General features: G+C 43.0%; 1 protein-coding gene across 1 annotated transcript in view; it reads left to right on the top strand.

Moving 5' to 3' along the window:
• PLXDC2 (plexin domain containing 2) overlaps positions 1-23,197 on the top strand; it is a 715,905-nt gene that overhangs the window by 536,843 nt on the left and 155,865 nt on the right. The window contains exon 9 of the mRNA XM_075315582.1: positions 2,182-2,263. Within this exon, the coding sequence (XP_075171697.1) occupies positions 2,182-2,263 (82 nt within the window). The remainder of the gene's footprint in view (positions 1-2,181; positions 2,264-23,197) is intronic.

Below are 23,197 nucleotides of genomic sequence, written 5' to 3'. Positions count from 1 at the left end.
AAGTGGTTTCTGCTTGAAAAACGTTGGCCTTTTGAACGACTTAAAAACTCAGTGTGAACATAACCTAAAGTTTAGCCCCAAATAAAAAAGCAGCCGTGTTTTAACCCTTTTAAATAAGAAATTGACAGATCCCATTTCATTATATCCCCAATCTTCCTGTCTATTTTATGCAAATTTCCACTTAAAATATCTTCCATATTACAGAGAATGGAAGCCCTCGTTGACAATGTAGCGAGGATGCGTTATCTCAGCTCCTTTACAATAACATTGTAAAGATGAATATAATCCACGGCTCCTCGGTGGTTATGTGATAAAGCCGTCATAAATATACATCGAGTTGTAGCCGAGATGATTCAGTCGTATTGAGGGATATTGAGAATATTTTCTACAGAGTGGATATTGCAGCGAGCGCCGACACTGAGCGATTCCAAGGGTGGAAAGAAACATTTCCCCCGTTATTGTTTTCACTTGGGTGGATTTAACAGCACACAGCATTACGTGGGACATTTCTTCTGTGCAAAATTGCCAGCAATGAGGAACATGCGAAATGCAAATATGAAGCCAGTCACGGCGGATATGATTTTCTAGAGCTGGAATTCATACTATAGCTTCACAGTAATTGTAGCCATCGGCTAAAACAAATGCAACCTGTGTTGTTTACCTAAAAGAAAGATATTATTAACAGAAAAAGATAATAAGGAACACACATTGTAACAACCTGCAATAAACATAACAAACAACAGGTAGAGAAATAGAAAAGGACAGCACAGGACTCTATAGCTAGGAAATAGCTTTATTTTATGTTCTTCTTCTAAACAGAAAAATAAAGAATAAATATACATGGATGGATGGATAAATAGATAGAGGGATGGATAGATAGATAGAGGGATAGATAGATAGATAGATAGATAGATAGATAGATAGATAGATAGATAGAGGGATAGATAGATAAATAGATAGATAGATAGAGGGATAGATAGATAGATAGATAGATAGATAGATAGATAGATAGATAGATAGATAGATAGATAGATAGATAGATAGATAGATAGATAGAGGGATAGATGGATAGATAAATAGATAGATAGATGGATAGATAGATAGATAGATAGATAGATAGAGGGATAGATAGATAGGTAGATAGATAGATAGATAGATAGATAGATACATACATAGATAGAGGAAGGGATAGATACATAGATAGAGGGATAGCAGGATGGATGGATAGATGGATCGATAGATAGATGGATAGATAGATAGATAGATAGATAGAGGGATAGCGGGATGGATAGATAGATACATAGATAGAGGGATAGCGGGATGGATGGATAGAGGTATAGATGGATGGATGGATGGATGGATGGATAGAGGGAGGGATAGAGAGATGGATAGATAGATGATGGATAGATGGATGGATAGCGGAATGGATAGCGGGATGGATAGATAGATAGAGGGATAGTGGGATGGATAGATAGATAGATAGCGGGATGGAGGGATAAATAGATAGATAGACAGATAGATAGATAGCGGGATGGATGGATAGATAGATAGATGGATAGATAGATAGATAGAGGAATGGATGGATAGAGGTATAGATAGATGGATGGATAGCGGGATGGATAGATAGATGAATAGATGGATAGATAGAGGAATGGTTAGATGGATGGATGGATGGATAGATAGAGGGAGGGATAGATAGATGGATAGATAGAGAGATGGATAGATAGATAGATGGATAGATAGATGGATAGATAGAGAGATGGATAGATAGATGGATAGATAGATGGATAGATAGATAGAGGGATGGATAGATAGATGGATAGATAGAGAGATGGATAGATAGATGGATAGATAGAGAGATGGATAGATAGATGGATAGCGGGATGGATAGATAGATGAATAGATGGATAGATAGAGGAATGGTTAGATGGATGGATGGATAGATAGAGGGAGGGATAGAGGAATGGTTAGATGGATGGATGGATGGATAGATAGAGGGAGGGATAGATAGAGAGAGGGATAGATAGAGGGATAGCGGGATGGATGGATAGATAGATAATTATTTCTACAGGAAACACTACAGATAAATCAATAGATATGAAATATCTATAAATAGAAGTCTCTCTCCTTCTGTGACATAATGAATGAGTGATGACGCTTTCCTCCTCTGTCTTCCTGCAGCGTGTCTCCAGTATAACAGCTGCGCTGCCTGTGTCAGATCCCAAATTGGTTTCAACTGCAGCTGGTGCAATAGTCTCCAAAGGTAAAGTGAGAATGGCTTTTCTCTATGTAATTATTTCTCCACTTATGAGATAAAGGGATTGGATATCAGCGGGAATGGCTTCTAAAAGCCTGGACTTTCTGCATTACTGCCATTATTGGGGGGTTGTTGCTGTGTGTTGGTGGTGCAGGCTTACAGGGGCATTTCGTCTTTTTTGGTAGTGAAGAAAAGACTTCATTTATCTTTATCTAAGCCTGAGCTGTCTCGCAGCTGACATGTATAACGGGCCCTGTCTGAGAGGTCTCCTCTGCTTTGTGTACCTGGATTTAGAATCATTGCACCAGGCAATTCAATATTCTGTATGGTAATATGAAATTTTGTTTTGTTTCTAGTTGTTTCCCTATTACTGAGGTTTTATTGAATTTTTAAAATGCTGAATTGATATACATCGAATGCTACTACTTTGAGTTTTATGTTTTTGTTTATAGGTTTATACATACAGTTGCAATCAAAAGTATACAAACGCCTATTTTAAATCTGATTTATTAGCAAAATTTACAAACCTTCTTCTGTTTACAATAAAGTATAAAAATAAGAGCAATGTAAATAATTCAGTACAACTAATATAACAAGTGGTCACTTTAAACTCAACACAAAATGCATCTTGTACTGATCACTGCAGTCTCAGAATTAATTCCCGTATTTTTTGGTTTATAAGACTCATCAAATTTAGAGGAAAAAAAGGGGTCCGTCTTACGATCTGGTGGTGTCTAAAGGTGGCTTTACACGCTAAAGCGATGTCGTTGGGGTCACGGAATTTGTGATGCACATCCGGCCGCGTTAGCGATGTCGCAGCGTGTAAAGCCCGCTTTACTGGGGTGGGGGATAGCAGCGGTTGTTGAGTGGGGTCACATGAGGCAGGGGCGGTGGTGGAGTAGGGCGATGCTGCGGGCAGTGCGGCGGGTGTCACAGATGCTAGCTGCAGGTGCTGTGAGGTAGGCAACATCAGGAAATTGTCAATGGTGTGGGCTTCAAAGAAATGACGCCCGGAGTCGACCTGTGCACAGATTGAGCTATCAGCACAATGACAAGCTGAGATCTCATCTGTGCACACACCACCTCTGTGCGCCATTTTCCTTAAGTCCGCTGGTTGGAGATCTATGGACCGGAGGCGGCGCATGTGCAAATGAGATCTTGCGCTGAGAGCTCCCTCTGTGCCTGAGCCAACTTCAGGTGCCATTATTTAAAGCACCACCATCATTTTCAGGATGGCCCCTTCCTCAACGCCCGCAGCACAACGCCTGCAACACCAGAACAGCGGCCTCAGCTTTCAACATCTCCCCTGCCTCCTGCTGCATAGATACATAAATGTATACATATATATAAATTATCTCTCCAGAAATGGAGACAAATTCTAGCGCAGCGCCACCTATTGGAAGTAGCGATCCTAAAGCTATGTGTCCACGCTAGAATGTTGCTGTGGATTTTTCTGCATGAAAATCCGCGACTTTCACGGCAAATCCGCACCTTTTTTTTGCCGCGGATTTGCCACGGATTTACCGCGGAATTGCCGCGGATTTTGATGCGGATTTTTCTTTTTTTTTCCCCCATTCTATAGCCAAAATCCGGATCAAAATCCGCAACAATAATTGACATGCTGCAGATTTTTCCGGATCAAAATCCGCGGCAAATCCGCCGCGGAAAAATCCGCAGCATGGACACAGCATTTCCAAAATGCCATTCAAATGGCTTGGAAGTGCCGCTGCTGCAGATTTTCGGAAAATCCGCGGCTTTTCCGTGAGAAATCCGCGGCAAAATCCACGCATTTTCCGCAGCGTGGACACATGGCCTTAGGCCATTGTATTTGTATCATATATATATACACTGATACAAACATATATAGTCAAATACTTATATACATATTTATAAGTATGCACATGTCTCCATAGATACGTATGCATACACACATTTATGTATACATATACACATTCATACAGTTACTGCCCAAGGACGGACGCATGTACATATATACATACATTTCTATTCACAGACACAAACATTAAAACTCTCATACATACCTACACAGATACAAAAACTAACAAAGATGTGCGTGAATATGATATTGATGATGGAGCCAAACGTTTTACAAAGTTGTAAACATAGATACAACATGTTGGGACACAATAGAATATGATTGACTAATGATTTCAGATGCATTCACATTTACCTTTTCTTTAATGGGGTTAAGACCTCCAATTTGTCAGAAAATGAATTTCCTATAATATCCTGACATAATAGTGACACTTGCCAGGGTGCAACTCAAATCACAACCACTAGGTGGCCATATGGAAACGCGGAGGGTCCGATTCATAATTTGCGTTTTTTTTCTTTATTTGTTGTCATTTTTAGAGAGAAATTCTTCAAAGTCTAATTCATTAATTTTATAAAGCAAAAATGCTCTTTACTTTTACTTTTTTGCACCATTTTAGAGCAAAAAGTGGCAAAATCTGTTAAAATATTGCACACAACTATAACATTTCCACAAATACTTCTGCCACTACAAAAAAAAATCATTCTAATGGGGAAACTGGGTAAATTTACTTAAAAAATGTGGGACTTTTTAAAAAGTTGCAAATCTCAAATATCTGCATTATATAAACCACACCCAAAAGGGTGCACAGAGAAAAATTCTAAATTGGCATAGCATAAGAAAAGACATAAAAAAAAGCTGTATAACTATAAAAGCTAAACTAAAAAAGGCACAAACGCAATAACAAATGCATAGCTGATTCATTAGATACTTTTTCCCAGAATTTTGGAGTAAAACTGTATGAGATGTTGCAGAATTTTTGCTTAAACTCGCATTTGCACAAAAAAATAGCAAATTTCCAGTTTCAGAAAACTTTTTGAACAGTGGGATTAGTTTAGCTAGGAAGAGACGTGACAGTGTGTGCCTGACAAATTCATGATAATTTATACCAGATCAGTGGCATAAACCGTGACAGAAATGGGCTCCGGTTCCTGACATGAGTAATACTTTTTTGGGGTGGCACACGACAGTTGAAAAATGCAGCAAATTTATTAGGCGGCGTCACCTTTTTCAGGAATTTGGTGCATCTTACCCTTCCTGCAGTGTTCAGCATCGTGATGCTGGGACTCACTTCGGGTTGTGTTGTCAAGTGAGGCCCAAGTACAATTAGTGCCGGCGTCCGTTTCCTCGTCTTCAGACCAATCAACAGCCACCGCGCTCACTTCTTGTTGCTTAACTTGCTTGGTCCAAAGGCAGGGAGACAGACGCAGACGCTGATTGGAGTCGCTTGACGTCACAACCACAAGTGAGTCCCAGCACCTAAAGTTGGGACACTGCTGGTAGGGTACCGGTACGGTATTAATTTACCTGGGAGAAACATGAGGAATCAGAAGGGTTTATCCTAGTAGTTTCCACCAGGTAAAAAAAAAAAGTCTATATTCACCTCCCATACTAGCACCCTTCCAGCAGTGCAACAGCTCGCAAGGCTGGGGCTCACATGGGGTTGTGACGTCACACAAGTCCCACGTTCAATCAGCTCCTGCTCCCTTCTCCCCACCTTCGGACCAAACAAGCAATTAACAGGAAGTGAGCACAACCGCAGCGCTCACTTCCTGTTGATTAACTCATTTGGTCCGAAGGCGGAGAGAAAGAAGCTGGCACTGATTGGTTGCAGGGTTCGCATGACATCACAACCCCACGTGAACTGCGGCACTGCTGGAAGGGCACCGGTACGGGACGTGAGAATAGTCTTTATTATTTACATGGGGGAAACATGTAGAATCAGAAGGGGTTCTCCTTGTAGTGAACAACTCCTTTAAGGAAAGACAAATCTGTGTCACAAAAAGTTGCATATGTTGATACACACTGGGTGCAGAGCAGATAACACAACATAATAATTAATTACATATATCTCAGATCTTTTGCATGGTTGGCGCCATCCCAGGTGTCTGGAGACGCAATGAGCAGGTTATTGCGACTTTCTATGTCTATGCACCCTCTGTACTTTGCTTCTAGTTCTTTTTTTGTTTACTGCATTTCACTTTATGGCTGCATTGCTGCTAATAGTATATTCCCCCTTTGCCTTGCAACATGAAATAAAGCGTCTTATTGATTTTATTATTGATTTTACTGTAGGTGTCTCATAATTGTGTAGGTGTCTGTTGTAGACACTCGTAGACTATTCTTTTTCATGTTCTGCAAACATAACGTAGGAATATTGAACAATCCTCAAAAAAGTGTATAGTTTGAACTAATCATAGATGTAGAGATGATTTCAGGCTGAAACTAAGGAGAGGTATGAAAGTGCAGATTAGGAGGATTTCAGAATTAATGAGGTAGAAATCCCAAATGAGATATGTAACACATTATTACATAAGGTTTAAGCTTGTGATTCCAAATTCTGTGATGGTCTCTGCTAACGCCAGGTATATAATTGTTATTCTTCATAGTGGCCAAACTTCATATCATTAAAACAATCCATCAGCAGAAACCGTGTTCAAAGTCCTTCCACTGTCCATGGTGCTGATTGGATGCAATGATAGGCTGTAAAACCACCTCTGGATCGGTGTTATAGATAGCCTCCCTAATGTCTACATACAAGTGCCCACTCTTACTTGATTTTCTGTATTTAGTATATTATTATTATTTATTTTTATAGCGCCATTTATTCCATGACGCTTTACAATGAAAGAGGGTATACATACAACAATCATTAACAGTACATAACAGACTGGTATAGGAGGAGAGAGGACCCTGCCCGCGAGGGCTCAGTCTACAGGGAACGGGTGATGGTACAATAGGTGAGGACAGAGCTGGTTGCGCAGTGGTCTACTGGACTGAGGGTTATTGTAGGTTGTAGGCTTGTTGGAAGAGATGGGTCAAATATCAAAGTTTCTACAAAAATAAGACACTATGTTATATTACTTTTTGCCCGAAAAATGCGCTAGGTCTTATTTTTGGAGTAGGGCTTATTTTTGGGAAAGCACGAGTTGCAGCTAAGTTTACCCCCCAAAAAACCAACACTCCCCAGGAAACTCATACTTACCAGACATCTGTGTTGCTCCCAGGTCCTACTGCGATCCTCTTGTGGTCCACAGAGGGCGCTCCCAGCAGGTCCTTGTGTGCTCCAGAGAAACATCTGGTGAAACCATACTGGTCCTGGCTGGCAGCATTGTGGAATGTGAGGACCTGCGGTGGAACGCATGGAGAACCTGTGGTGGAAATAGATGCGTTCCATATTCCACTGCGTCCCAGGTAACCGAAGCAGAAGAGTATCACCAGATGGGTGTGTGTGTGTATGTGTTCCATCGCAGGTCATCAATACATTCCATTGCAGGTCGATGCATTCCACTGCAGATCCTCCATGCGTTCCCATTCCATTACTTCCCAAGGCTCCGGAGCAGTATGGAATCACCAGATGGGTGCGTGTGTGTATGTATTGCATCGCAGCTCATCAATACGTTCCATTGCAGATTGATGTGTTCCACTGCAGGTCCTCCATGCGTTCCACCACAGGTCCTTGCATTCCACTGCATCCCAGGTCCCTGGAGCAGTATGGAATCACCAGATGGGTGCATATGTGTATGTGTTCCACTGCAGGTCCTCAATGTGTTCCACCGCAGGTCCTTGCATTCTTCAGCATTCCATTTGAGGTCTGATGAGTATGATTGCAGGGTCTGTCATCTCTCTTTTGGGGGTGTCTGCTTTATTTAATTAAGTGTCCTGTAGAATTCTTCAACATTTTTAGCTGCATTGGCACTTTATTATTGAACTGCGACTAGGGCTTATTTTCATGGTAGGGCTTATATTTAGGCTTTATTCAGAAAAAGTAAAAAATTCCTGCTAGGGCTTATTTTACGGGTAGGTCTTTTTTTGGGAGAAACACGGTAATATCAAAATCTTGCTAGGCTGAAATTCTTATCATGACCACTAGGTGGCCCTGCATAGACACATTTGGAATAATCATCTCCTGACAGAGTATCACAAAATCATTTTTTTGTTTCAAAGTTGGTCATTTTGTATTACTCATTTCACAATGTGTTGTACCAAAAGAAAAAGTAAAGAAGGACAGTTATGTATCAGAGCAAAGTTTATCTTTCCATCTAACAGAATCTAATTTTTCTGTTCAACGGTATTTCCTCCAATATTATATTTTTACATGTATCCAACAAATCTAATGTAAAAATTACAGGTTTAGGTTAATTTTAAGGAATTTTAACCTGAAGAACAAACACATTGCTCATTCATTAGATGAAATGATAAATATAACATTTGTTGCAAAGAACAATGAAAATCTATGAGCACAGAATGATCTATTACTGATTTTTCCGTCCACTTAGGAAGTATGATATGCCTGCCTAAACCATCTACCAAACAACTGCCGATCAGCAAAAAGTAGCCAATTGGCAAATGCTTGAAGGGTTTCTCCGAGAATGTAATAAAATGGGCCTTGTCACATAATGCAAAAGGCAACCTGTTCTAGTCATGTGTCAGGACAGGCTGCAGTCAGAAGATATACAGCTCAGAAGACCTGTGTCTCAACTGATAGGAGCTGTACCGTAAGCACTTAGGTGCTGGAGAAGGGCTGTGACAGGAGAAGAAATTAATCTTCTGCACAGCTGACTGAGCACAAAGAACTGAGGCTGGAGAAAAAAATCCTTTGTGCTTAGTCAGTTGAAGAGAAGATTTATGTCAGAGACTGACAAGTCTCGGGAGCTCCGTTTCTTCAGACTGAAGCCTTTTGTGACAAATGTCGAGCTGCCATTTGAATGATGTGAAGGGAGCAATTTTATTACATTCTTGGAGAACCCTTTTAATGCTGCAAGTTGGGTGGTCTAAACCCACCCTAAAGGCCCCATTACATGCAACGACATCGCTAACGATATTTCGTTGCGGTCACGGATTTGGTGGCGCACATCCGGCCTCGTTAGCGACGTCGTTGCGTGACATGTACAAGCGACCGCTAACGATAAAAAATACTCACCTTATCGTTGATCGTTAACACGTCGTTCATTTCCATAAAATCGCTGCTGGTTCATAACGCTGGTTGTTCGTCGTTCCTGAGGCAGCACACATCGCTACGTGTGACACCCCGGGAACGACAAACAGTAACGTACCTGCATCCAGCCAGCAACGAGGTGGGCGTGACTTTCATGCGGCTGCTCTCCGCCCCTCCGCTTCTATTGGCCGCCTGCCGTGTGACGTCGCTGTGACGCCGAACGTACCGGCCCCTTAGAAAGGAGGCTGTTTGCCGGCCACAGCAACGTCGCTAGGAAGGTAAGTATGTGTGACGGGGATTAACGATATTGTGCGCCACAGGCAGCGAATTACCCGTGAAACACAAACGACGGGGGCGGGTGCTTTCACGAGTGACATCGCGAGAGATGTCGCTGCGTGTAAAGCCCCCTTTAGACTTAAGTGAAAAGAATTTCACGTGTTAGTCCACCTCTCCTTTTGCTCCCTTTTTAGAGTTAACTGCCTCACCTAGTGTTGTTCCTTGAGGTGGGAGCTCCATCTATTTGAAATGCTCTGTACAGTAAAAATTGCTCCTAAATATGATGGTTTAAAGGAAACCTATCAGAAACATTAATGCCCCCCTCCACCCCACCCAAAATATTCATCTGACTGCAGGTCTTTAAAAATTAAACCAGTCAGTCCCTTTATGAACGCAAACTTCTGTTCCAAGGAAATTGTGCTTTGAACTTGTACCTGGAAGTGCATTGGGGCGTGACGATATATTCCTAGCTTCTCAACCTCACACTGTATTTGCTACATAGCAGCACCTCCTCTGGTTGACTGACAGGTTGTCACGCTAGGTACGGGGAAGTACCAAGCACATGGTGAAAGGGAAGGGAAACCCTGTGTCTAGGGAAGGGGGAGATGGTGACCCCTGACCAAACCTACAGCTGGTCCCTGGGGTCCCTCATCACCCTAGATAGGTTCTGCACTTATGCACCGAGCAGGATACCTGACCCTAGGTATCACTAGTGCTGGGCCCAAAATAGGGAACGGATGGGATGAGCTGTTTTTCAACCCCACTAACCACCATAGAAAACACAAGGGGGAAAAGCATGAACTACTTATTATTAGATGACTCAGGTAGGCGTTCAGCAGAGCTTTTAGCAACAAAACCACAGAGGAGTACAAGCCACCTGCTTTCAACCTTGGCTTGGAGCAGCTGAAAATATCACCAGCACAAGTCCAAAGGAAGGAAGGGGTATTTAAACATCAAAGGAATACTGACAATAAACAGCTGGGTGGAAGGCGAGCTCCTGCTGTGTCCAAAAGGGAGAGAGATGAACCTGGCAGAAAAGCTACCTATACCAATGAATACTGACAGCAGGAACAATGGAAAGTCAGGGAGAATTGTGTGCTGCCAAACGCTGTGACCTTCTATTGCCAGAAACCACATGACTGTCTGTCACATGTGACACACCCATGACACAGGTTAGTTGCTGTTCACCAGAGCAGTTTATTGGGATTGTAAATAGGTCAAACAGCTTAACTTTTAAAGGGCTACACCATCATAACGGTTTGGAAGGTGGGGTTGCAGCTTTCTGACAGGTCCCTTTAAATTTCTCACTCTCTGGGTAGGTGTTCCCTTCCTTTTTCTTTTCCCCTTCCACTTTTATATAAACTACAGATAGCAGCATATATTGGGGAATCTATTGAATGCTCAGACAAGTCAAATCCCAACTTAAATTATGCAATCTAACCAAAATAATACAGCTGCACTCTAAATATGCTAAAATATGCAAACACTGAATATATGTAGAAGTCGATTTCCAACTTAGATTGTTGCCTGTCAGATCCTATGTGTCATCTAAGCAATGTCTTGTTGGATAAAGTGTAAAAAGTAAAAGATGTGTCCTTCCTTGTCTTTCTTCTTGACTTGACCTTCCAATATGAGTGGGGAAACACGACCAACTTTGAAAAAAGCCCTTATGAATTAGCAAAATTCTATTGGAAGATGTCTATATGTGGCCACGAGTAAGGCTATGTGCCCACGGGCGCTCATACCTGCGCATGTATCCGCAGGTACGAGCGCATGTTTCCCGCAGCTGCCCGCCATCGTCCGCAGCTATTTTTAGCTGCTAGATTACAGCGGAATAGCTGCGGGAAACATGCGGAGATTCATGCGGCTTACCTGCGGACGTCCCGGCCTCTTATCTCCATAGCGGAGGGCCGGGACATCCGCAGGTAATTCCGCATGAATAATTGACATGCAATTATACATGCGGATGCCTACATCCGCAGCATGGTCGGCAGCCGCACTTTCCGCAGCGTGGACACAGCACTCCCCATGTCCCATAGGATAACATGGGGAGTGACTGTACGTGCTAAAACCTGCGAATTTATCTGGAAAATCCAGAAAATTCCGCAGGTTTTCCGCGTCAAAATCCGCAGAAACAAGCTCCCGTGGGCACATAGCCTAATTGTGATCTGCCTTAGGCTATGTGCGCACGCTGTGGATTTATCGCGGATTTTACAGCGGATTTGCTGCAGAAAATGTGTCTAACATTTCTGCAGTCATTCCCCAGCAAATCCTATGGGTTTTAAAAAATGCTGCGCGCACACTGCGGGGTTTTTTTTATACCTGTGGATTTACCCGCGAAATTTCCGCTGCGGAATTAATGAGCATGTCACTTCTTTTCCGCACAGATCATGGTAAAAACCCGCAGAGACCAACCTGCGGAAAAACTTCGGCAAATCCGCACCAAAACTGCACCAAACCACGGCAAATCCGCATGCGGATTTCATTGCGGTTTTGGTGCGTTTTTTTTACCCCAGGTACGGGATTTTTCAGAGGGTCCGGTTTTTCCTTTAGAAAAAGTCAATTTCTAGTGCGCACATGGCCTTTGGGCGTGTGAAAACTGTTAATAGCATATTATTGAATTTGTATCATGAGAAAAAGGAAAAAGTCAAGATGCCTGTGAATCAGTCTTTCTGTTGCTTAACACAAAACACTTACTAATGTCTCACGACAGACTGTGACATCTGTAGTGGAGGTGTTGACTGTCTTGGTAAATATAGTTCCCAAAATATCCCATCATTCAGACCACGAGTGTAATGTAGAAATACCGGACATCGCAGAACACAAAGGAGCTTCTTACACATTCTGTCTGTTTACTGTCTGAATAAATAACAGCTTCATGTTAGCTTAAAAAACATTTCTAAAACTGCATTATAACGGAAAAAAAGGGCCATAGGGTTCTTTTTTTTTAATTCCTAATTCATTTGAATTGACTTTTTAAGTATAATAGTGCAGAAGGCTGGATACATATGTGGAATGGTAGTTAACATAGAAAATTATAGATGATACTTATAGGGGTTGTTCAGGCTTGCGGTTAAGTTTGCAGTCACGCTAAAGAGAGTGCGTGCTGTTAGGATTCGGCGGTGCGGAATGCCAGGAGCGGGCAGCCATGTGACAGCAAGTATGCGATTTACATACTTACTGCCACATTCCAACTAGACATGTTCGGGCTTGCTTAATTCACTGGTATTGAGTGAGGCCACACACAACTAGTTGGCATGTGACAGTATATATGCAAATTGCATACTTGTACTCACATCACTTGCTTGTACATGGTGCCAATACCCAAGAATCCTGACAGTGCACATACTGCGAACTCTGAGGATTCTTAAGTCCGCAGTCACCCTAGGCTGAGTGTGATGCTGGTCCAGGGAGTGGGCAGTCATGTGACAGCAAGTATGCTATTTGCATTCTTTCGTCCACATTCCGACTAGACATGTCCAGCCCTGCTCAATTCACTGGTATTGAGTGAGGTCATACATGTCTAGTCAGCATGTGATGGTATGTATGCAAATTTCATACTTGAAGTCACATCACTTGCCTGTTCAGAGTGCTAAAACCCAAAAATCCTGACAGTGCACATACTTCAAACTCTGAGGATTCTTAAGTTCTGCAGTCACTCTAGGATTCGGTGGTGGTGATGCCGGGAGTGGGCAGTCATGTGACAACAAGTATGCGATTTGCATGCTTCCATCCACAATCCGACTAGACTTGTCCTGCCTTGCTCAATTCACTGATATTGATTGAAGCCACACATGTCTAGTCAGCATGTGACGTTATACACTATATGCAAATTGCATACTTGTAGTCACTTCACTTGCCTGCTTATGGTAACAACCCAAGAATCCTGACAGTTCACATACTGCAAACTCTGAGCATTCTTAAGTCTGCAGTCACCCTAGGCAGAGTGCGTGCTGTTAGGATTTGGCGGTGCTGGTCCAGGGAGCGGGCAGTTATGTGACAGAGAGTATGCTATTTGCATTCTTCCGTCCACATTCCGACTAGACATGTCTGGCCTTGCTCAATTTACTGGTATTGAGTGAGGTCACACATGACCAGTCGGCATGTGACGGTATGTATGCAAATTGAACACTTCTAGTCACATCACTTGCCTGTTCACAGTGCTAAAACCCAACAATCCTGACAGTGCACATACTGCGAACTGTGAAGATTCTTAAGACTGCAGTCAGATTGAAAATTTAAGGGAGAATTACAAGCCATTTTACATTATGGGCAGTGATTGTGCCGGTTAGTGGAGCTGTGACGCACATTGCTACTTTGTGACTTTTCTAATACTTACCTTTGATGTTGATTCTGATTGTGTACCCCTCCAGCAGTGTATCCCTTTGCTCTCTATAGATTTGCACCCCTGTGCTCATATTTTTTTTCTCTTTGTTTTGTAACATATTCTTATTTAGTAGCATAACTTACTACACTTTTTTTTATTAATTTATTGCATGATATTCATAATGGCAGGGCATCAGCACTTCATTGCATTAATCTGCATGAATCATGGTAGTAGTATATATCAATTAATATGACACTGGCACTTTATTAACATATTTTAATTATAATAGTTTTTTTCTCATTTTTTGCACAGCATTAGCACTTTATTGGAATTCATTTTATGACCCATGGTAGCATATGGTAATTCATACTATATTTGTAGTTTTCAGTTGATGCGATGAATAGTTTTCAACAATTTCCACGGCATCAGCACCTCTTTGGCTGAATTTTTTTTATTTATTTGGTATTTACCATTAATACATAGTTTCATGCGTTAAATTAAAAAAAACATACCATAGTGTTATATGTTGAAATACATACGTATTTTCCAGATTATAAGACATTTTCCCCCAAAATTGTGGGTAAAATGGGAATACAATTCGGATATGGCTTATTGCAGCGGTGGTGGAGCGGGGTCATAGGAGGCAGGCGATTCTGAGGACTCGGAGGAGGGGGTGTTACTGCAGTGGAGTGGCTCAGGAGTGTCAGGACGGGGTGTTGTGGTGGCCGGTTCCATTGATCTGACTGCAAGCTCCATTGAATCGCCCATGGTTGACACAATGGACTTCAAGAAAATGGCCGCGGAGGCAATGCGTACACAGATTGACACAATATACTTCAATAAAATAGCCGCAGAGTCCTATCTGCGCATGCGCCGCCTCCTCAGCCATTTTCTTGAAGTCCATCACGTCAACTACAGGCAATTCAATGGAGTCCATAGTCAGATCACTGGCACCGGCCATCGTGACACTCCGTCCTGTGACCGTCCTGAGACGTTCCACTCCAGTAACACCCCCCGCAGCCCACTGGTAGATGAATGGTGCCTGACCCCACAGCCCGACACCCCCGACCCCACAGTATACAACTGGCCAATAAACCTATTAATAGAGTTTTCAGCAATCTCATTATCATCACAGACAGAATTACAAAGAAAGATAACTTCTATAAGAAGTAGATACAAAGGATCCAGGATCCACCAATCACCATGCATTAGATAGTGCTCTCCTCCCCATCTGCCTTGGTCAGAGCATGAGCAGAAAAAAACATTTGCAAGGCAGAGACAGTCAATTGTTGCTTATGTCCATGTGATTGATTTAAAAAAACAACAAAACATACAGTTGTGCTCAAAATTTAGCAAATCCAGACAGATTTTTTGCTTTCTTGGTCTTTTTTTTAGAATATGAATGATAACACAAAATCTTTTTTCCACTCATGGGTGGAGCGATTTATTGTCAGAATACTGTGTTTTCTCTTCTTAAATCATAATGATAACCAAAAACATCCAAATAACCGTAATCAAAAGTTCACATGCCCTGGTGATTTTGGCCGGATAACATGCACAGAAGTTGACACAAATAGGTTTGAATGGCCCATAAAGGTAACATCTTCATGCAAGCAAGCCCTATTTTAGGCTCCATTCCTTGCCTGAACATGGTTTCCAGCCTGCTAGTTCCTAGTTTATGCATTCCTCTGTATTCTGTCTCCTGTTAAAGGCCTGGTTTGCTTACCTATCCTGTTTGATCTCTCTGTTTCTGACCTCGGCTTTGTACCCTGATGCAGTGCTGCTTGCCCTGACCTTGGACCGTGTGACTACGCCTCTGTACATTGTACCCACACCCCTAACCCTTCAGTCAGCTGCTGCAGTCCCCAGGACTGACCTGGAGTAGTACCTGGTGCCTACCAGCAGCCAAGCCTGTTCTCACAATCAGAAGCTCTAGTGAGACCCGGTAGACACTTAGGGGTACTTTGCACGTTGCGACATCGCAAGCCGATGCTGCGATATCGCACGCGATAGTCCCCGCCCCCGTCGCAGGTACGATATCATGTGATAGCTGGCGTAGCGAAAATTATCGCTACGCCAGCTTCACATGCACTCACCTGCCCTGCGACCGTCGCTCTGGCCGGCGACCCGCCTCCTTCCTAAGGGGGCAGGTTGTGCGGCGTCATAGCGACGTCACACGGCAGGCGGCCAATAGCAGCGGAGGGGCGGAGATGAGCAGGATGTAAACATCCCGCCCACCTCCTTCCTTCCGTAGAGCCGCCGGCAGCAGGTAAGGTGAAGTTCCTCGCTCCTGTGGCGTAACACACAGCAATGTGTGCTGCCGCAGGAACGAGAAACAGCATCGTACCATCGCTGCAGCACAATTATGGAAAAGTCGGAGCTTGCAACGATGATACGATAACGACGCTTTTGCGCTCGTTTATCGTATCATCTAGGATTTACACACTACGACATCGCAAGTGACGCCGGATGTGCGTCACTTTTGATTTGACCCCACCGACATCGCACCTGCGATGTTGTAGTGTGCAAAGCCGCCCTTAGTCAGGCCCCTCCATGGTAAACCCAGTCCATGGCCCATTGGCTCCACCCCTACCACCTTAACAATCAGCAGGAGATTATCACTGCTTGGTATTAGGTGCCCAAGTGAGATATGGTTCAAACCCATCCCTAGCACTGATTAGCAGCTTACTATAAATATACAATATACACAGAGAGCCTGGCGTGGGTGGGGTTATCCTTATGAGCTTTTCTATATGCTTCATCTAAAAACTCTGATTGTGTCAGAACTGCTGCACCTAGTAATCTAAGTGATACATCGTTGGATTCAGGGTCTCTTTCTCTACATTATGCTGCTCTCAGATGAGGTAGTAAAAATCTGGTGACAAATTCCCTTTAACCAGCATGATTTTTTTTCCTAAAATAAATTAATGTCATAAAAGTCGCACAATGTGGCGGTGTGAGCGGATGTCCCGGTACAGTATGTAGGATAACATTAAGTTTTATCTCCTCTTTCTTGCTAAATATATAGTGTAATCATGTAATCATCATTTTTTTAATGAAGTGAACGCTAATCATTTGCTAAAAACACATTTAAACAGGTAGATTATAAATGGCTAAATGTGAAAGTTATTTCTGATAAGAGAAGATAACGGAAGGGAGTTTATGGAGCATAAAATTGTTCTCCACCCAATATCTTCAAATCCTCTTCCGAGTGCTGTTCTAATGTAACAAGATAATTTGTGTGCACAAACTGCATAAAACTGTATGGGAATTTGCATTTAATAATGGAAGATTTGATATTCTGGGCAGGCAGCCTTCCTTCACAGGAGCAAAAAATAGCAGCTCTAGAAAATGTTAGGAGAACAATGTTCTGACTGGAACATTACAACCTCGCGGTAAAGATGTTAATGAAAGTGACTGTACGAGCGGCTAAATGAGATGACAGCTTCCATAATAACAGCAAACAGTTTTATTTTTACTTCACATTTTCATATTAAGTTGCATTATGCAGAGTAGATGCCGAACTGAGTACAAAGTGGGAGCGGAGGGATTAAAGAAATGCAGCTATCTGGGTTTAACACCTTCTTGATCAATGCCATGATGTAGATGTCCATCTTCTAGAAAAGATTTTTATACTTTAGTATCTTTTTTTTATTTTCTTGTGCCATAGTTAATGTTTTTCTATGGCACCAAAGCAAAACTATGCTTTATTTTATTTATATGTTTTATTTTTCTCCAATCACCCTCCACGAAAGCACAACAGGAGGATGCCTCCCCGCGTGCTGTCGTGGAGGGTTCTTAGAAACCGAATTAACGGTAAGAATAATTTTATATATATATACATATGTATATATATATATATATAATTATATATATGTATATATATATATATATAATTATATATATGTATGTATATATATATATATATATATATATATATATATAAGGATGGTTGACCTTTGGGAGATCAACATCCACTACCATGGAGCACCATCACGTGTTTTCTCAACGCTGCGATTCTAGAGCAATGCCCCCTTTTTTGCTATATATATATATATATATATATATATATATATATATATATATATATATATATATATGAGTGTATGTATGTGTTTATTTATATAGTTATATATTTTTTTATTTATATATTTTTTTTAAAGGGATTGTCCACTACCAGGACAATGCCTTCTGGTTCCTCATGTTTCCCCCAGGTAAAATAATACCATACCAGCGTCCTTCCAGTTGCATCTGGACTTACAGTGTCGGGACTTACTTCAGGTTGTGTCGTCACACAATCTCCGAGTCCAGTAAGTGCCTGCTTCCTCTCCCCGTCTTTGGACCAAACGAGTTAAGCAACAGGAAGTGAGTACAGCAGCTGAGCTCACTTCCTGTTGATTGCTCGTTTGGTCCGAAGACAGGGAGTCGGAGCCAGTGCTGATTGGGCTCGAGACTCACTTGACATCACATCCCCAAGTGAGCCCGAACACTGTGATTCTAAACACCTCTGGAAGGGCGCTGGTATGGGAGTATGAGTATAGGCTTTACTTGTTTACCTGGGGAAAACTACTAGGACAACCCCTTTCTGATTCCTCATGTTTCCTCCAGGTAAAATAATACCATACCAAAGCCCTTCCAGCGGCGTCTGGACTTGCGGTGTCAGGACTTGCTTCAGGTTGTGTCATCACACAAGCCCCGAGTCCAGTAAGCGCCAGCTTCCTCTCCCTGCCTTTGGACCAATCGAGTTAGGCAACAGGAAGTGAGCATGGCGGCTGAGCTCACTTCCTGTTGATTGGTCATTTAGTCCGAAGACGGGGAGACAGAAGCTGGCGCTGATTGGACTCAAGACTCACTTGACATCACAACCCCAAGTAAGCCCCGAACACCGTAATCCTGAACACCGCTGGAACGGTGCCAGTATGGGAGATGAGTATAGGCTTTACCTTTTTACCTGGGGGAAACTAATAGGACAACCCCTTTCTGATGCCTCATGTTTCTCCCAGGTAAAATAATACCGTACTGGAGCCCTTCCAGCGTTGTCCGGACTTGCGGTGTCGGGAATTACTTGGGGTTGTGAAGTCACATGAGCCCCAAGTCCAATCAGCACTGGCTTCCTTCTCCCCCACCTTTGGACCAAACAAGTTAAGCAACCTCACTTCCTGTTGATTGCTCATTTGATCCAAAGATGGGGAGACAGAAGCCGGCCCTAATTGGACTTGGGGCTCACTAGACATCACAGCCTCAAGTGAGCTCCAACACTGCGATCCCAAACACTTCTGGCACCGGGCCCCCTGACTCACGGGCCGTATAGCGGCCGCGTGGTCTGCCACAGAACAGCGCAGCTCCTCTCTCACTGAGAGGAGTGGGCTGCTGATCTACAAGGCAGGCGCCAAGCCCCTTAACTGCTGGGCCCGGTCACAATGGCGACCTCTGTGACCGTGGTCATTATGCCCTTGACTGGGTAGTTTGTAAAATGAATGATGAGATGCTTCCTTTGTCTGTGAATAGTGAAAGAATTGTATTTTGACAGCTACTGATTGTGTTGGGGGTGGATAAGTGACATATTACTGCAGAGGGTCCCACTAGAGGATTCTCCGGTTCTCCTGTGGGCCAGTCCAAGTCTGCCCCCACCGATCGGCAAGTTAACACCTATCCTTTGGATAGGTAACTTGTTATCCCTGGGAAGCCCCTTTAAGATTGATATGGACGCTGACTAATTTACTCATATTTCCCTTAAAGTATTCTAAAGTTAGTTTTCTATATCAGACAACCCTTTGGAATGTATAGATATATAATTTTATACTGAGCAATAATCTCTTTTGTCAGTTTCTATAGTTATGGAAATAACTTACTGGAATAATTTCAAGTAGAGTAGTTCTACCTCGATGTCTTCCTTAGTTCCTCTTCACTTACTGATTATTAGTAATTATGGGCTGTGGGATAAGATACTGACCTTTTATAACTTTATATCCTTATTTCTGCGCAATGTTCTTTCTTCAATCACACATTCTTCTGATTGTTCCTGGCTTTGAAGAGTCTCCGAAGAGGAGATCCAAGTAAAACAATTTGCATGTATTGCAGATAAATTATTCCCAGTGTGTACTCTGAGTGTTATCTCTATAGAAATAGGACTTAGTAACTTATTTGGGGTATTTTATTTTTGTAGATATTTGTTTTTGTTAAGAATTTTATAATGAATATAAGAATATAGAGCGTCTCTCCATAATGTGTGGGTGGTGAGTCGTGGAGGAAGGGCGCGTTCCAGAAATAAATGACAATGACTAAGCTTTCCACCAGACTTCTTAAAGGGAACCATGAGCAGTTCTGGGTGCATATTGCGTCAGAGGATGATCTCACTCACCTCTTCACTGCCATCGTGACCGACGCTGGAGTTTGGGTGTACGCATGAGCAAAACTCCGAGGTCATGCGTACTGAGCCGAAATCCAGCGGAGAGGTGAGTGAGATCATCCTCTGACGTTGCACATTCATTAGCATGATAGCACACCCACAGGGGCGTGCTAACATGCTAATGGGACCAACTAGCAAGGGAAGCAACGCCCAAGGGACTAGTCCCTGTCCTCATTAGCATATGATAAAAGATCTTTAGGACAACTTTTTCTATAGATCTCTTTATCTATGCTAGTGTATACAGGGACAGTTAGGCAGGGATTAGCAATATGCATCCAGAACTTCTCGTGGTTCTGGGTGCATATTGGACCTGACAGGTTCCCTTTATAAGTTTTTCCTTCTCTCTGATGTCTAGTGTTTAGTAGGTCTCTGTTTCAGGGGAAAGTAACAAGCGGCTCGACTATCTTGTTTGGTCAACCTTTGATCACACTCATTGAATCAGTTGCATTCTGCTTCCAAAGTCTTTTAGTTGCTTCCCACTACTGTCTCCAAAGTTGGCCAATGATGCACACTCCTCTTATGCAGAAGCAATAATTCAGTATGGCATGCCTCCTCCCCTCAAGCGGGTTGAGTAGTTGTCATGTGACCGCTCATTCCCATGCCATTTGGACACTTGGACAAACTAATTCTCTCAATGTTCAGAGAAGCAGGAAGAAAAGCCAGTTGCACATGATCAGAAGTATAACAATTGGGCGGCACGGTGGCTCAGTGGTTAGCACTGCAGCCTTGCAGCGCTGGGGTCCTGGGTTCAATCCCCACCAAGAACAACCTCTGCAAAGAGTTTGTATGTTCTCCCCGTGTTTGCGTGGGTTTCCTCCCACACTCCAAAAAAACATACAGATAGGGAATAAACTTTGTACTTTGCATTTATATGTTGTGAGCCGCTCTGAGTCTTTGGAGAGGAGCGGCATACAAGTTTGACAAATAATTAAAAAATAAATAAATTGCATATGAAGGGAGTGTGCATGGGTGCTGAAACCTGCAAGCAGGGCTAAATCCTGACCTGACAGTGAGTATATTACACGCTGTTAGGATTGAGCTGCACTGCTTAATTTTATATATAAAGGGCTTTACCAGGTTTGTGATAAAAATCTGCAGTCACTGTAGGTGATAGCAGGCTTCTAAATTCTCTCAGTGTGCACTGAACAGTTTCAGGATTCTCCCGTGCCAGGTGGTCGTGTAAGTTTGCGATTTGTATACTTCTGGCAACATTCCAACTAGACGTGTCCAGCCTCACTCAATTCACTCGTATTGTGTGAGGCCATGCATGTCTAGTCGGATTGTAACCACATGTGCACAAATCATATACTTGTGGTATCATTATCGTTACCTCCTTCTCTTACCGAGAATCCTGACCACATGTAGTGCGTGCACTGTGAGAATTCTGAAGTCTGCTGTCACAAAGAGAGACTGCAGACTTTCATAATGTAATGCTTGCCGCCAGAGATGTTGAAGCGGAGAGCAGAAGTGGACTCACTGGACCACAGGAGGACCCCGGGCTTACCCTTTAGAGGGACGGGCTTGACTAACCTTGAGGTGGATGCCAGGTGCTACTCCCAGGACAAGGACCGTGACTGTGGCAGCTGATACCCAGACAAGGGGGGCCACAGGAGTAGACAGGCTGAGGCTGGTGGCATGGCCAGGTTGGGCAGGGACAGTATCTGGTATAGCACGGACTACTAGGGTAGCTAAGGCTGAAGGCACGGCCGGGTTGGACAGTCACAGTCTCTGGTATAGTGAGGACTACTGGGGTAGCTAAAGCTGGAGGCACGACCGAGACGGACAGGCAAGGAAGTAGTACACTGTAACAACATGTTGATCAGGCACCTCCCCTTGTGGGAGAGAGCCTTATGTACCCAGCGCCTCTAGGCTGAGAGGCACTTCCTGCGAGTGACGCGTTGGTCCTTTAAAAAAAGGGCAGCAGGCGCGAGTGCACCCCAGGAACACTCCCAGGGGACCTGGGCTGTGTGCACAGGCTTCGGAAGGAGGAAGCAGAGAGCACACACATGGAGGAGTAAGAAGACACTGGGGCACATGGTGAGGGACGGCCAAGGAGGTGAGTCAGTACATGTGCAGGGATGCCAACGTTCCACATAACAAACTTGGAAAACTCCTTTCTCCTCCTTAAGGGTTTATTTTTACCATTGACAACCCTTTATTGACACAAGATCATAGAATCATAAAAGGGGTGAGGTGCGTATGAATCTTGATTGGATTAGTCAAAGTGGGCAGCTGGAATGAATAGTTTGGCTTCTGTTGGACCCAGCATGTCATGTTTGACCCTTTACCAACATTGCATGAGTGACCCCATTTAATGAGAACAACCATACCTCTTTGTCTGATGGTACCAACTGCATACTGGGCTTTGAGGCACAGGAACCTCCTCTTCTTGATCAGCCTTTATTGGGAGGATGTTCATTGTCTCTGATGGCAACAATGTGACTTCAACAAAATGCTATATCATACAGTATGTACAGTTTGCCTTCTTTTTTAAAGGAGTTGTCCAGGAATTTAATATTCATGGCCTTGTCTGAGGATAATCATCAATACTATTGGGGTTACAAGGTGTCCCTCCGAGCTCTTACCGGATGTAAGCAGTCTCCGGTGTCAGACCCCAACATTATGACTTGTAAGGATAGACCATGAACACCACAATCCTTTCAGGTAGTGCAAACATTACACAAAATATCAAACCTTCTTAAGCATTTCTATAATGAATGTACCTGTCAGGAGTTGGTATTAGCCTTTGGCACATTTCTGTTCCGGTAGAAGCAGTTGTCAGGTCTATCCCACTCATACTGACGTGCCAAGCTGTACATTTTTACTTCTCTAGTATTGTAGATAATATTTTATTTTATGGACACGACCTGAGCTTATAGGAATGTGTTCATACATGACTGAAGCTGCTCTTTAATTATACAGTAATTTAATCTGAG

This window comes from Anomaloglossus baeobatrachus, chromosome 6, assembly GCF_048569485.1.
Source record: "Anomaloglossus baeobatrachus isolate aAnoBae1 chromosome 6, aAnoBae1.hap1, whole genome shotgun sequence".
NCBI classification, from domain to species: Eukaryota; Metazoa; Chordata; class Amphibia; order Anura; family Aromobatidae; genus Anomaloglossus; species Anomaloglossus baeobatrachus.
Note: the sequence above shows the minus strand (reverse complement) of the source record. Positions and strands in the feature narration are given on the sequence as shown.